The sequence below is a fragment of the Gopherus evgoodei genome, chromosome 6, assembly GCF_007399415.2.
Source record: "Gopherus evgoodei ecotype Sinaloan lineage chromosome 6, rGopEvg1_v1.p, whole genome shotgun sequence".
Taxonomy (NCBI): domain Eukaryota; kingdom Metazoa; phylum Chordata; order Testudines; family Testudinidae; genus Gopherus; species Gopherus evgoodei.
In genome coordinates, this window is record NC_044327.1 from 101,658,408 (window position 1) to 101,674,868 (window position 16,461).

A 16,461-nucleotide genomic window follows, 5' to 3' on the forward strand; every position below is an offset into this window, starting at 1 on the left:
CAAATCTGTGAAAACTATTATATCATCAACATCTATATTCCAGGACAAACTCATAAGACAAGAGGCACAGTGGTTTTCACTATTATGTGTATTAAAGCAGCTGTTAATTATCTACTTTTAGAAGATCATTTGTCTTGCATTGGCCCACAGATTTAAAGAAATCCTCAAAGAAACTAGCTTTTGCATATGAATGCTAGAAGTGGCATAGTTCTAAGTCTATTCCATAATTTTCAGTATCTGTTATACTTTCCGCTGCACTCTGAAGGAAAAATTTAGCAACTGTCACAATGGCTCAACTAAAAGTTGCTGTTCCAAGTGGAATTACCCTTTCCAGTACAGATCATTATTTCAATAGTAATATTAAAACCTAAAAGGCTTGTAAAAGATTGAGATGGGCAAAATAGGAGGCTTCACATATATATGGGAATCTGTTTTACTGCTCATCAAATGGTTCATAAGAAAGCAGTTTAAGAAACAGCACTTCAGTGTACAAAGGCTATTTTCCAGTCCACTTTCTTAACTTGAATGAGAATGGAATAAAAAAAAAGAAAAATAGAAAAAGCAACATTCAAAAGGACAAAATAAAAGCTCTGCAAAAAGTTTTGTTTCTGCATCCACATCTGCTGTCTTTTCTCTACTATTAAATATTCCTATTTAGTAGCACCGAAAGGCCTCAGTCACAACTGAGACCACATTGTGCTGTGCAAAGAGAGAATCTTCCATATAAGTACAGTAGTTGGACCCTTGTACTCACCCACCATAATTACAGAATCTCTGTGTTATATGGCCATTCCTATACTCAGCTACAGAAAATCTTTTTAAACCTATTTTGAATGCAAAGATTAGAAATATCTCAGTGTCAAAAGTTTCTGAAATGAAGGTCAAAATGTAAGACCGAGCTGTGCAAACACCAGCTGCAAAAAGAGATTTCCAAAGAGGTTACTTACCTTGTACAGTAACTGGAGTTCTCTGAGATGCCTGTCCCTAAGGGGGCTCCACTTGAGGTGGGCATATGCTCTATGCGCCTTTAATTGGAGATTCTCGATAGCAGTGCTCATTCTGTGCACATGCCTAGCTATCCTGTGCCCTGTACTATGGATATATGGAATGGAGATAGATGGACTGCCCTCGGATTCGTCTCCGCTACAAAGCCCTAAGAAAATGAGGCTCCAAAGCAGAGGGAAAGGAGGGTAGGTAGTGAAAACCATAGGGACATCTCAAAGAACTCCAGTTACTGTACAAGCTAAGTAACCTCTCTTTTGAGTAGCGTCCCTGTGGGTGCTCCTCTAGAGGTGACTGCCAAGCAGTATCATCTGAAGGCAGTAGGAGTGTCAGAGCTTGATGTAGGACTGACTCTAAACTGCAGAACCAAAGGCATCATCTGCCCGAGAATCAGCAGCCATGGCATAGTGTCTCAAGAAGGTGTGGACTGACGCCCATGTAGCAGCCTTGCAAATCTCTACAGTAGGAACATTCCTCAACAAGGCAATAAACAGACTTAGATTTGGCAGAGTGGGCTATAATGCTAGGCATTGTATATTAGCAGCTGTATACCAAGAGAGAATACATCCAGAAATCCACTTAAAAAGTCTCTGCGCAAACACTGGGAACTCCTTTAGCCCCGTCCACAATAGAAACAAAAAAAAAAGTGTCCTGGAGGCTCAGAAAAGGTCTAGTCCTGTCCAAGAAATAGGTCAGCCCTCTCCTAACATCCAAAGCGTGAAGGGCAGCTTTCTTCCTAGGCAGATCGGGTGCAGGATAGAAAACTGAAGATGAATGGACTGGTTTATGTCAAAATCTGATACAACTTTGTGAAAGAAACAGATGTGTTCATGGAGATTCCTTTTCTCTGAAAAACAGTGTAGAGAAGGAGAACCAGCCATGAAAGCTGCTAGATCTCCAATTCTTCAGGCAGAGGTAATAGCCACTAAGTAGGAGAGTTCAGAAGCAAGCAGTTAGGTAGCGGTTGAAATGAAAGCTTCATCTGAATGTTGAGAACTAAGTTTTAAGCAACAGAAGGTGAGGGGTATCTAACATTTGGGAAGCGATCTGCTAATCTTTTGATGAATCTAGAAGTTGCAGGACAAGCATATTCAGAGAAACCCTCCACCAGAGAATGAAACACTTATGGCTGCTAGATTAAATGCAATGGAATTCATAAGAAAAATTTCCTTTCTTCAGAGGGAGAAGATATTCCAGAACCTCCAAGATGGAGGAAACAGCAGGAGTAAGGTGACAGCAGGTACACTAGTGATGAAAGCTTTTCCATGTCTGAAAGTAGGTCCTTCTGGTGGAATTTTTGCTACTAATAGGCAGGATTTCTTGAACCTCTCCTGAACAGGAGAGTTCTAACCCTAAGAGCTATTTAAGTATCAAGCCTTGAGCTATAGAGAGTTCAGGATGGAATGAAGAATGGTCCCTGAGTCTTGACTGAGAAGACTGGGCATTCACTGAACATTGACAGCTAGATGGGAGGAGAGGCAAAGGAATCACACTTGTCTTGGCCAAGTTGGTGCAGTCACGATGACAGGCCTTGTTTCCTCTGATTTTGTTTGAAGCCCTGAGTGGGCGGCTTTGGGGGAAAGGTGTAAAGTAGACCCCTATGAGAAGGTGTAAAATAGACTATGAGAAGAGAAAGATGTCCTACAGAAGGATGACCCAGACTTCCTCTTGAACAGAACTTCATACACCTCCAGTTGCTGTGCAGCAAATAGCACACAAACTTTCGTGACCCCCCTGCGGGGCAGTAGACAGTCTAAAGGGAAGGACTCGATCTTAGTAATGTTCCTGATCTATCATGGAGTTTAGGAACCTCCTGGAAAAGGGTGTATCCTGATATGAAAGGACACATCCTGAAGAGATCAAATGATAGCTGCAAGTGTCACCATCTTGAATTTCTGTATCTTGACAAAGGTATTCAGCATCCTTAGATCTAGAATCAGTCTCCACCCTCCCTTCCTTTTAGGAACCAATAAGTATCTGAATTAAATCTTCTTCCCCTGTACTCAGTGGGAACTGGTTCAATGGCTCCTATGCAAATAAGGGATAGAACATCTTGTTTTTGAAGAGGTTTGTGAGAAGAGTCCCTGAAAAGGGAGGGGAAAGCACAGTGGAAGTGGATGGAATACCCAACACTATACCCTCCAAAACCTGTTGGAGGTAATTTGCCCCCATGAAGTGTGAAAGTGAGAGAGAATTCCAAAAGGTGGGAGACAGGACGGTGCAGCATATCACATCTGGATCAAAGCAGCATTCATGCACCTTAACCACTGCATCAAAAACATTTTGTAGACAATGACTGCTGTGTCAGGGTAGCAGTAACAGTTGAGAACTTTCCCTCCTGCAACCTGGGTTTTTTCTTAGGTGGCTCCAACGACCTGCAGTACATGGAGAAATGGAATGTATGTGATCTTTGTGCTGTCGGAGACCAACCAAATTTCTTCTTATTCACAGGCTTATATATGCCCAAAGAATAAAGACCCGCACCCGAGTCTCTCAGAGAACACATCTGTGTTCTGTAGTGCATCATCTCTGGAGTCACTAAACAATTTCAAACCATCAAAGGGAAGTTCTTCTACTGTGCTGATGTTCTGCACAGAATTCCCTCCCTACCCCCACCCCAGAAATGGGCTGCAGAGTTTCTGGCTGTCACTAGGGTCTGCTGGACTCAGCAAAGCCCAGCTTGCACATAGAAGACACTGCTGAGGGGAGGGCGAGAGAGCCGGAGGGTTCCCTGCTGCTGCAGTTCCCGGCATGTCCTGAAGGAAGGAGGCAGCGTGCAGGAAACTCCACACAAGCCCGGGACTCAGCATCAGGCTGTTAGTCCCTCTGGGTCCCTGGGCTGTGAGCATCTGGGCTGGTGGAGAAGACTTCCTGCAGCTGGGCTCCAGGAGATAAGGAGTGTGGGTTTCTGGCCCCCCAGCTAGGCTCAAGGGCAGAGTGGGGAAAGAGGGACAGAGAAACACAAACTGGATTGTCATAAGGGTTTCTTTAATTCTGTACTCCTGGGAGAATGTGTGTGTGTGTGTATGTGTGTGTGTGTGTCTCTCTCTCTCTCTGCATTGCTGCTGACAGGTATTTTGAAATAAATTACCAAAATAACTGAAACTGGTACAGTGTTATTTTGACAAATAAAATTTGTAGAATTTTAAAATACTGTGCACAGAATTTTTTTTTTTTTGCCACAGAATTCCCCCAGGAGTATATTTTTGCCAGAGTCACCTGACAATTAGCAATCCAGCATTCCAGAGCTGAAGACAAATAACTTTGGTAACCAAAAAGGTCTAAGCACTTGTGGTCTTTATAATGTGGAGTCATGTTTGAATGGTGTTCCCTATTACATTCGCTCACTGCATCCACGACCAGTGAACTAGAGACAGGATGAGAATGTAAGAATTCTGAACCCCTAGCTGGGACACAATATTTTTTACCTGCTCTTTTAGCTGTTGAGGATAGGGAGAGTTGGGGCAGGGAGCATGCAAGGGCAGTAGAAGGAGTCTGTCAGATCATCTGACAAGTTCTAATAGTTCCTTATTTATGGGAAAGCTATCTGCGCTGATGATAAAGTATCAATTTACATTGGGTCTCTTGAACTACTTCTAATGGAATCTGGAGAGTGTCTACTACTCTCTTCATCAAATCCTGGAATCGCTTGATGTCATTCACTAAGTTGGTGAGGGTATCACAGCCTCATCTGGGGAGGATGAGGATACATTAGTCTGTGAAGTATCACCCAGTAGCTGATGAGGAAGCATCTGTGCAGACTCTTGAGTCCTGGATGTTGAAAAAGACGGTTACTCACCTTTGTAACTGTTGTTCTTCGAGATGTGTTGCTCATATCCATTCCAGTTAGGTGTGCGCGCCGCGCGTGCACATTCGTCGGAAAACTTTTACCCTAGCAACTCAGTGGGCCGGCAGGTCGCCCCCTAGAGTGGCGCCATCATGGCGCTTGATATATACCCCTGCCGGCCCACCCGCTCCTCAGTTCCTTCTTGCCGGCTACTCCGACAGTGGGGAAGGAGGGCGGGTGTGGAATGGATATGAGCAACACATCTCGAAGAACAACAATTACAAAGGTGAGTAACCGTCTTTTCTTCTTCGAGTGATTGCTCATATCCATTCCAGTTAGGTGAATCCCAAGCCTTACGTAGGCGGTGGGGTCGGAGTGAAATGTGGCAGAATGAAAACCGCTGAGCCAGAGGCTACAGCCTCTCTTGACTGTTGAACCAGGGCATACTGTGAAGCAAAGGTATGGACCGAGGACCAATGGAGCTGCGCGACAGATCTCGTGGGTAGGAACACGAGCCAGCAAGGCGGCAGATGAAGCCTGAGCCCTGGTAGAGTGTACGATGATGTGGCTTGGGGAAATATGAGCCAAATCATAACAAGTGCGGATGTACGCCATCACCCAAGAGGAGATCCTCTGAGAGGAAAACAAGCAAGCCCTCCCTTTGGCCCGCTACCGTGACAGAGCTGGGGCACCTTACGAAATGGTTCTGTCAGCGCAATATAAATGCGAGCACTCCACAGATGTTCAAGGAGTGCAATGGTTGTGCCCATTGCGTTGAGCTGTGGGTAACATGAAAGGCCGAAACCACCTTAGGGAGGAAAGCCGGGTGCGGTCATAACTGCACCTTGTCTCTGTGAAACCTAGTGTACGGCGGAACCACCGTAAGAGCTCTGAGCTCGGAGACCCGTCTGGCCGATGTAACAGCTACGAGGAAAGATGTCGTCCAAGACAAGTATAGCAGAGGGCCAGTCGTGGACGGCTCGAGTGGGGGAGACATAAGTCTGGTTAAAACTAGGTTGAGGTCCCAGGTTGGGGCTGGGCGGCGCACCCGAGGGTGCAAGCGCTCCAAGCCCTTGAGGGACCTCGAACCCATAGAGCGTGAGAACACGGAACGTCCACCTTAGCCTGGCTGAAAGGTAGAGATGGCTGCTGAGTGTATCCTCAGCGATGATACCGCCAGGTCCTGCCGCTGAAGGCCAGAGGCAGGCCAAATAGAGGGGATCGAGACCTCAGCAGGAGCAAGATCGAGCGTATTGCAGCTGTAGAAGAACGCTTCCACCTGGCCCGGTACGTTGACCAGGTGGAAGGCTTCCTGTCACCCCGGCTCAGTTACGCAGCAGCCACACCGTGAGGCGAAGAGGCTGCAGGTCCGAGTGACGAAGCCTGTCGTTGCCCTGAGTGATGAGGTCTGGGTGGGGTGGCAGGGTAATTGGGTCTGTTATTGACAGGCCGAGCAACGTGGTATATCAGTGCTGCCTGGACCACTCTGGAGTGATCATGATGATGCGCGCTCTGCCCCTGCGGAGTTTGAGCAGGACCTAATGAACCAGTGGGAACAGTGGGAAGGCATAACGAAGTTGGCCTTTCCCCGGCACCAGGAATGCGTCCAAGATCGATCCCGAGGAGAGACCTTGGAAGGAGTAGAACATCTGGCATTTTCTGCTCTCGCGGTGAGCGAACAGGTCTATGTGAGGAAACATCTCCACTTCTGGAAAGCAGAACGCCTCACAAGGGGCAGAGTGATCACTCATAAGACAGGAAAGACCTGCTGAGTCAAAGCGCCAAGACGTTCCGAACGCCTGGGAGAAAGGACGTCACCAGCTCCATCGAGTGGGCCATGCAAAAGTCCCGGAAATGGATGGCCTCCTGACAAAAAGAGGGGGGAGGACCATGTCCCTCCCTGGATATTCATGAAGCACATGGCCATTGTGTTGGCTGTAAACACCGAGATACAACGGCCTCGCAGCTGCCGCTGGAACCCCTGGCACGCCAGGCGGACTACTCTCATTTTTGGGGCATTGATGTGGAATGCCAGCCCCCGAGAAGACCAAAGGCCTTAAGCTCAGAGGTGACTACCATGACCATCGGCTCCCTGTCGGGGTGGTATGCCGAGGTGAGCCGGACTTGGAGAGGACGGAGGCGGAGCTTGGCGTGTTTGGTTACAAACTTGCGGGCAACCATGGACTCAGGAGACTGAGACAAGTACGAGCCGAGGTCGTTGGGAAAGCCTGCAGACCTCAGATGATTGTTGCCATCGCCCAAAACCGCAGTTGTGATAAGCAGGCTCCGGTTAGGTAGGAGACCAGGATAGCCCCTAGGAAGTCCAACCTCTGCGTGGGAACCAGAGTGGATTGCTCTATAGTAATCATCAGGCCTTGACCTGTGAATAAGACCGTGACGATGCCCACGCGCTTAGTGGTTTGTGTCTCAGAGTCTCCTCTGATAAGCGAATCATCCAGATACAGAAAAACGCATATCCGACATCAGCGAAGGTAGGCGGCGACTATGGCCGTAAACCAGAAGTACTGACAGTTGGCTAGAAAGCGGAGGTATCTCCTGTGCGGAGGGAAGATGGCGTTGCAAAAGTACGCGTCCTTCATATCCAGGGCGGCATAGTAGTCCCCAGGAGGCAAGGATGGAATAATGGTTCCCAGGGATACCGTGCGGAACTTCAACCTTATCCTAAACCGGTTGAGTCCGTGCAGGACTAGGAAGGTCTGAGACCTGCGTTCGAGTGGGGGACTAGGGCATAATGGGGGTAAAACCCCTTGCCCCTTTCGTCCGCTGAAGGGGGACAGGGCTGGAACAAATTAGAGGTGGTACCTATGCTCCACCGTGTGCAGGACCCAGCGATCTGAAATTAACTGGGGCCACGCCAGGAGAAAGCGGGATTGGGATCCCGGCCTGTGACTGGTACACCGCCCGCAGGCGCACCTTGGAAGGTTCGTCTTTGGTCCCAGTGGTAATTGCGAGGGACCTTGACCTTGGCTCTTTAGGGGTCCTGACGTTTGTCTGCGACCACCTTGGCCTCGCCGTTTGCCAAAGTCCTGTCTCTGGCTAGGCACAGAGTATGGCAGCTGGGGACAGAAAAGGCCTGCGCTTGGTCGCTGGCATATGCATGCTGAGAGAGCGCATTAGGACCTTATTGTCCATCAGGCTTCGCAGCCTGGGGCTGTCCTTGCCGCGAAGAGGCCTGTACCAACAAAGGGTAAATCCTGAATGGCATACTGCAGCTCTGGCCGGAGGTTTGAAACCTGAAGCCATGAGATGCACCTCATGGCGACACCAAAGGCCAGAGTCCTGGCTGCAGAGTCTGCTGCGTCCAACGAGGCCTGGAGGGATGCTCTGGGTACCTTTTTCCCCCCGTCCTCCAAGACGGCAGCGAACTCTTGGCGGGAGTTTTGAGGGAGAAACTCCATAAACTAAACTACCTTCACCCAGGTGCTACAATTATCGCAGCTAAGCAAGGCTTGTTGCTTTGCTACCCAGAGCTGCAGGGCCTCTGCAGAGTACACCTGGCGGCCAAGCAGGTTCATTCGCCAAGCCTCTTTCGGTTTCGGGGCTGGCGCCCGCTGGCCATCATATCAGAATCGTGGTCCTGAGCATAAGATCTGCGCATGTGGGATGACACGGATGCGTGTCCGGATGACCATGGAGGTACTAAAAGAAGGCACAGGCAGAGTCTCTGACTCTATCGGACCTTGCCCAACTCGGCACCGGGGACCGGCACCGGGAGGCGCATCGGTACCTGGAACGAGATCCAGACCCGCAACCAGAACGGTGCCGGGAGGTCGACCGAGATCTCGAGGCTCGGGGAGAGGCTACAGGAGTCAAGGTACCTGTCGCGGTGCCGGGAGTCGGAACGGTGCCGATAGCGGCTCGGCGAACGGGATACCGACCGGTGCAGCGAGTGCGACCAGTACCGATGAGGAAAACAGCACCGGGACTGTAAGTGGTGTCGGGCGTGCCGACAGGACCTGGAGTGTCTGCGGGACCATGATCATGAACGGTGCCGCTCTGCTGTGCTGACAGAGGACGGTCACATGAAGAGACTGTATTACCCGCACCAGCGGTGCCGGGGTCAGGCAGCATCGACTCTGTCATGGCAATGAGATCCCTCGCTGCTGGTAATGTCTCCGGCGTGGAGGGAACAGCAGGCTCAACCACAGTGCATACTGGGGAGCTGTCAGGCACCTGATTCGACGGCCCTCGTGGGACCGGGATCGACGGTACCGAGGTCGTCAGAGCTTCGGTAGGTGTCGGTGCCGGGTGATCCGAGTTAGATGAGCTGTCTGGCTACGGTGCCGTCGGCACGGAAGCAGCAGGAGCAATAAGCTCAACCACGGCGCGTGCCGGGGAGCCGTCAGGCACCGGATTCGACGGCCCTTGTGGGACTGGAATCGACGGTGCCGACGTTGTCGGTGCCTCCGAGGTGTCGGTGCCGGGCAATCCGACTTAGACGAGCTCTCCGGCTGCGGTGCCGTTGGCACGGAAGCAGCAGGAGCAGTAGCTCAACCACGGCGTGTGCCGGGGAGCCGTCAGGCACCGGATTCTATGGCCCTTGTGGGACCGGAATCGACGGTGCCGACGTCGTCGGTGCCGCAGCAGGTGTCGGTGCCGGGCGATCCGACTTAGACGAGCCCTCTGGCTGCGGTGCCGTTGGCACGGAAGCAGCAGGAGCAGTAGCTCAACCACAGTGCGTGCCGGGGAGCCGTCAGGCACTGGATTCTACGGCCTTTGTGGGACCGGGATCGACGGTGCCGACGTCGTCGGTGCCTCAGCAGGTGTCGGTGCCGGGCGATCCGACTTAGACGAGCTCTCTGGCTGCGGTGCCGTTGGCACGGAAGCAGCAGGAGCAGTAGCTCAACCACGGCGTGTGCCGGGGAGCCGTCAGGCACCGGATTCTATGGCCTTTGTGGGACCGGAATCGACGGTGCCGACGTCGTCGGTGCCGCAGCAGGTGTCGGTGCCGGGCGATCCGACTTAGACGAGCTCTCTGGCTGCGGTGCCGTTGGCACGGAAGCAGCAGGAGCAGTAGCTCAACCATGGCGCGTGCCGGGGAGCCGTCAGGCACCGGATTCTACGGCCCTTGTGGGACCGGGATCGACGGTGCCGACGTCGTTGGTGCCTCAGCAGGTGTCGGTGCTGGGCGATCCGACTTAGACGAGCTTTCTGGCTGTGGTGCAGTTGGCACGGAAGCAGCAGGAGCAGTAAGCTCTACCACGGCGCGTGCCGGGGAGCCGTCAGGCACCAGCAGGAATCGTAGGCTCTCTCGACCTCGGAGGAAGGGAGCGGTGCCGAGTCGACTTCGGTGCCGGCGACGGCCGGTGCCGAAAGGCCGTGGCAGTACCGGCGAGGTCCGGTGCCGAGGAGGCGCTTCTGCCAGCCGCTTGATCATCGCTCGGCGCCCAAGGTGGAGGGATAAGTGAAAGTCCCGCTCCTTTTTGTTCTCGGCTTAAAAGCCTTGCAAATGGGGCACTTAGCTGTCAAGTGTGATTCCCTGAGGCACTTCAAACAGGAGCCGTGTGGATCTCCCTTCGGCATCGGCTTCTGGCAGGCCGAGCCCATTTTAAAACCCGGTGAGCCGTGCATGGGCTCCGGCACCAGGTTCATGGAAGGGGCTACTTCCTGAACCCCGCTAACAATTACTAACTAACTATGTTAGCAAAGAAAAACGTATAAGTATACAAATATATATATAAAAGGATTATAACTGCATAACTATATACGAGAACTACGAGTAGCTAGGGAAGTGGAGGTCAGCTAAGCCGCGCTCCACTGTTCCAACGACCGACACGGGCGGTAAGAAGGAACTGAGGAGCGGGTGGGCCGGCAGGGGTATATATCAAGCGCCATGATGGCGCCACTCTAGGGGGCGACCTGCCGGCCCACTGAGTTGCTAGGGTAAAAGTTTTCCGACGAATGTGCACGCGTGGCGCGCACACCTAACTGGAATGGATATGAGCAATCACTCGAAGAACTTGCAGTACCAAGATGTGTACAGGACACTAACTCTGGCTGTACTGGCACTCTTGGTACCAAAGAAATAGCGGCAGATGGTACCAAATTCTTTGAAGCCAACTGCAGGGACCCAGAAGCACCTCATCAGGCTCTGATGGTACCAAGGACTTGTGTACCCAATGATGGGTATTGTGTGTCTTTAACATGAAGGGCATCTTGGTACTGAGGTCGTTTGAACCCTTCTCAGAAGCCTTTAAGGGGTACAGGGTCTCCAGTAAAGAAGGCCTTGTAGAAATACAGCCTCTCTGAGGATATCTAGCACTCCTCTTGGATGAGGCTTTCTCCATTTCACCCAAAAGGTCTGTCTTTCAAAGATCTAGAAAGCGAATCAACTGTTGAGACTGATGGGGCACTGTGGGAGCTTGAAGGTTGGTGTTTGGACAAAGCGAACATTCCATTCTGAGGAGCTTAAGTTTTGTTTTTGTCCCTCTTGGAGTGACTCTTGAAGTTCATGCAGATCTTGCACTTTGAAGGCATGTGCGTGTCCCCAAGGCAGTGGATACAGTGCAACTGGTCATTACTAACTGGGAAGGATTCCAGCAAGCGAGGCAATGTTTGAAGCCTAGGGACTTAGGCACACCCCACAGGGAAAAAAGAACAAACAAAACAAAACAAAAAACTAAGCTTTGAGAGGACCTCCCCCTACAATGGGAGGTGGGGAGGCAAAGCCTCGATCAAATGAGAGAAAAGAATTCTCAAAGCTAACGAAGTAAACACTAACTACAAGAGCTACAAAGAATAAAACTGGAATAAAAGAAATTTAATATCAAGAACTAAAACTTGACAAGGTGAGAAGCTGCACAGGCAACCACTACCAACTGCTCCGTCTCAGGTTGAGGGTGGTCAGTCTGTCACAACCCTATGTAGCCTCAGCATAGAGCATAAGGATAGCTACAACATTTGTGAAGACTGAATGCATGTTGCTGTGAAAAATCTCTAACTGAATGTTCATGTAGACCTAAAGTGCAGCACACACAGGGACACTATTCAAAGAGGAACTAACATTTACTGCTTCACAGTAATTTAGGAATTGCAGATGTGATGAAAATTTGCAAACAACATGGTGGAAAAGTGTTTGCAAGAATCTCCTCTAGGGAGGTCATGCAGCTTGTGGCAGTGTTTCCCTCCACATTTTCCAAGCCTATCTGGCCCTTTTGGTATGTCTTCTTTCCTTGCCTCCTCCTCCTCCATCAAACTCTACAGTGAGCTATTAAAGGAGGATGTTCCTGTGGTTAGGGACTAGCCGAGCAATTCGTAGACCCAGATTCAATTCCCTGCTCCACCAGGCCTCCTGTGTGACCTTAGGCAAGGTTACTTAGCCTCTCTGTGCTTCAATAACTCATCTGTACAATGGAGAGATTTATCTTCAGCGGGCAGTTGTGAGGCTAAATAATACAGTATCTATATCTTGAATGCATCTCAAAGTCTCTTTCCTGACCATGGATTGCTTAGGATGGAGCTGTAGTGCACCATGGCTCTCAGCAGCCAATTCGAGTAGCTTAAAAGGTCTGGTATTATTCAATATACTGTCACAGTGTCCAGGATAGACTCAAACAGGACACCACAGATAACTCCATCAGTTAACAGGGGACCAGCTAAAATAAAAAGATAGATCTTCACCTAGCTCCCAACTACCAAGAACTTTTTTCTTTCCTCCTTCGGTGTCAAGAGTTTACAAAGGCCTGGGCCTTTTGTAGCTTTTCTAGCAAAGGGGCAGACTTTTTTTTTTGCCTGTGAAAAAACTAAAAATGCAGGTTTTTATACCTCCATTTCATCTTTCTACACATTTAGTTAAAATATGCATCTTTTGCCAGTGAAGGAAAAGAAAAAAAGTGTATTATTTTACCTTAACATTTGATTTCTTGGAGAAGTTAACAACCACTCCCCAACCAAAATCGTCATCTTCGTTTTTTACCTGAAAAGATGAAAGCATGTTATAAAAATAACCCCTAGGAAAAAAAAGCACAATGACAAGTATACTTTATGGATTGCTGTTTGCAGTGTTGTAGTCATGTTGGTACCAGGCTATTAGAGAGACACGGTGGGTGAGGTAATATCTTTAATTTAACCAACTTCTATTGGCGAGAGAGACAAACTTTTGAGCTACACAGATCTCTTCTTCACTCTGTTTATGGATTGTTGTGATTTATAACAAAGCTGACTTTGAAGCAAACCTTATTAAACACTCAACCCTAAAGGAAGGTTAGAGAACTACAATTAAAGTCAAATTTACTATTCACCTGTGATTAATAAAATTTTGCCAGAGAATCAATTGGCAAGTAGACACAAGCCTTGAAAGTTTGCTGGGCAGGGGAAGATGATAGAAGAAAAGCAATTTACCTTTACCAGCCTGCCTGGCTGTAAAAACGGCAAGCAGTATTTTGGCTTGTGAACATATTCTTCAATTTCTTTACCCAGTTTAGCAAGCTGCTGTCGGATTTTATAGTAGATGACCACACTTTCCTCATTTGGAATTTCTATTTTGTTGTACTGTTCTTCCAATTTATTTACCTCTGCAAATAAAACAATCTTGTGTAAATGTACAGATTCACACATTATCTTAAACAATATTATAGCAAAGACTCATTCACAAAAATATGTAGTTAAATAGTATTTGAATATCACTTTCAATACAAGTTTTCTATTTAAAACAAAACCAAACTAAAATATACCCCCTTTTCAGAAAGCTTGATATCTACAAGTTTGTCCTTTAATATTTAGCTGCAAATACAATGAAAGTTACACACCAAGAGGTCATATTTAAAACACATTCATCATTATGGTCATAGAATATTAGGGTTGGAAGGGACCTCAGGAAATCATCTAGTCCAACTCCCTGCTCAAAGCAGGACCAATCCCCAGATTTTTTTACCCCAGTTCCCCAAATGGCCCCCTCAGGGATTGAACTCACAACCCTGGGTTTAGCATGCCAATGCTCAAACCACTGAGCTATCCCTCCCCCTGATTTATGAACTAGCTTTGTAGAAATGAGGGGATTTTGGATATTATTTTCCCTGCAATCCCTGGCTAATGGCTGCACAAGTGTCCTGTTAGGACCCGAGATGGCCAAATTCATTTGCAAGAGGGATCACTGTTCACAACACAAAACATTCCCTTCTACCTCTCACCTATACATGGGAGGCAGCTGCAAGGTTGGTTGCATAGTGCTTAGAACAAAACACAGGACCAAGAGTGAAAAGCCTGAGTCTGTTTCCCATTTCTGCTAGCCCTGTTGTGACCTAGTAATACCCTCTCTCTGTGCCTCACTCCCCTCCCCTCTCTGTAAAATTGGGGGCGGGGGGGATGGGGGAAAAATACTCTCCTGTCTTTGTAAAGTACTTTGAGATTTACAAGCCTCAGCTGACTGGGATGCTGACTATTGAAGAGGTTGTGGGACTACAGTGAGTTCTGGGCTTAAGCCCTAAGTTAGTGGTGCCAACAGGTTCCTGGAAGGCCTACATGCCACCAGAGGGGAAGCAGCTGGTGAGGTACTCACAGACTCATCTGGTGCAGATGAGGATGAAGGTGTCCTCTATGGCTCACCAGTCACTCATCTTCCTCTATTACTGACCTCTCAGACTGAAACAACAGCTATGGGTTGTTTCCAGTGGAAGGCCAGTAGTACACGCTGATCTCCATGAGACCCCAGGGATAGGGTACAAGTTAAGCAGATGCCAGTTCAAGCTAAGGACTTCTGTGGCAGACATACTCATACTGGGGTAAAGTCCTAAATGGGTCACAGAAAAACCAGCATGAGCCTTAAGCTCCATTCTTGATGACACTGGGACAGTGACTGGGGCCTCAGGGACCCAAGGAATAACCACTTCTAGGGAACATTTATTGAAACCTATAGTGAAGTAAGAGAGACGGAGTGACACGATATCAATGGAGACACAACCAGCATAGATTCCTCACTCCTCCCGGGGTTAGAGGGAGCATCGGCAGAAGCTGATGTCAAAGGAGCCAATACTGACAGATTGGGAGCAAGGAAAACTGCTGGTACTGTGCCTTTTCTGCTTCCTCTCCCAGCCAAGGGATAAAGAATCCTGACATGAAGAAGCCAAAGCTCAGTGAGAGTATGGCCTGTAATATACATCCATAGAATGGACTGCATCTCCAGCCTTAGTAAGCCGTACTCCACTTTATAGAGTTAATTGAAGTTAAGGTGTCTACAAAATTCTAAAGCACAGCATGGTTTTCGGTATAATAATTTCCAGGAAGCACCCAGATTGCTCTCCAGCATAGTTTTCTGAAGCAATGCTGGACTCTAAACTATGGGAACAAACATTTGTGCATGTCTATGGGTGTGAACTGTTCTCTGAGAAATGCACATCATATGCAAATACTGTCTTAAATGCTACCCCTGCAATCCAACACATACAAAGTTCAATGGGGAGCCAAAAATAAAATTCCAACCCTGGTGTGGATCTACTATTTTCCCCATTTAATGCCACTGAAGAGGTGAATTGCTCACTCTTCACCGGCAGATGAAGTAGATACATCTGCTGTGGTTTTGGGATTCCACTGGGTAAAGCTCCAGGAGAAGTTTGAACTGTCAAAAACTGATTGACAAGAAGCACTTTGGAAATTAATCTTGGCTCATGGAAATATCATTTAAAGCAGGCAGAGCATGGCTCACAAGGCTAACCACTCAAGGGAGTAGAAAACAAAAGCCTTGTTTCCATCAGGATTTTGTTTCACAGTTGACCAATTTTCCAGACTATTTACAAAGCCTTACTAGAGTATCTTTTTTTTTTTTAAGGTGTTTTTGACACCATAGGACTTAATTCTTTTTTAGATACTGAAATATGCTATTAGGATTAGTTCAGTCTGACTTATCTATGTTTTGAACATGAACAGAAACCTTGTTTGCATCTCCAATGAGCCCAAATACACTTTTTTGTTTTGCTCCTCTTCTTCTCCTAGACATTTGCAATATGGTGACCATTCTTGTATAACCTGTTCACTGGATATCTCCAAAATCAGTAAATTCTGTTCCTAAAATAGACTCAGGTGCTATCACAAAACAACAGAAGATGGCTTCCCTCCCTGAAAACCCTCTCCTGTCCATAACCATAACAGCAAATGCACTAAGCATTCTGCTGCCGGGGAAGGTGAGGCTGTACAGTACTAGAATCTCTTGGTGGATTCTCATTATAAACATAACACTCTCTCAGCTATCCAATCCCATAGTTAAAGTATCCTTGACACAGTCTCTCACATGGTTAAGTATGCAATACACATAATACTTACTTTCTACTACTCCTGGAATAGCTCTGTAATGTTGAAACTGGTAGAAGGATTTTTCTAACATGTATTCAGGGTTAATTTCCTCTACTCGGAGTAAGTTCAACACCATGTTGTATGTCAAGTGAAAAGCACTGTTCAGAGGATCAGCTGAGCCCTAAAAAGAAAATATTCCCCCCCACAAAATATTAGTTATAGCACAAGCAAAGCAATCACAATATATTTGATACAGTGTCTTATGTGAAAAATTATTAAACTGGTGCTTTGTATATCTTTGGATAAAGGTTTTATAAACTCCACAATATTTTTCTAGATCTCACATCAGATCCTAACTAGCTGTATGATGAACATCCAAGAAATGTAACAGTACTTTACATACCATTGTGACGCAGGTAAGCTTGCCA

The 16,461-nt window shown here is 47.9% G+C and overlaps 1 protein-coding gene across 1 annotated transcript in view; it reads right to left on the reverse strand.

The window, feature by feature from the left end:
• MTREX (Mtr4 exosome RNA helicase) overlaps positions 1-16,461 on the reverse strand; it is a 99,557-nt gene that overhangs the window by 30,290 nt on the left and 52,806 nt on the right. Inside the window, exons 16-18 of the mRNA XM_030567543.1 lie at positions 16,064-16,214; positions 13,151-13,323; positions 12,657-12,725 (exon numbers count right to left, since the gene is read on the reverse strand). Of these exons, the coding sequence (XP_030423403.1) occupies positions 12,657-12,725; positions 13,151-13,323; positions 16,064-16,214 (393 nt within the window). The remainder of the gene's footprint in view (positions 1-12,656; positions 12,726-13,150; positions 13,324-16,063; positions 16,215-16,461) is intronic.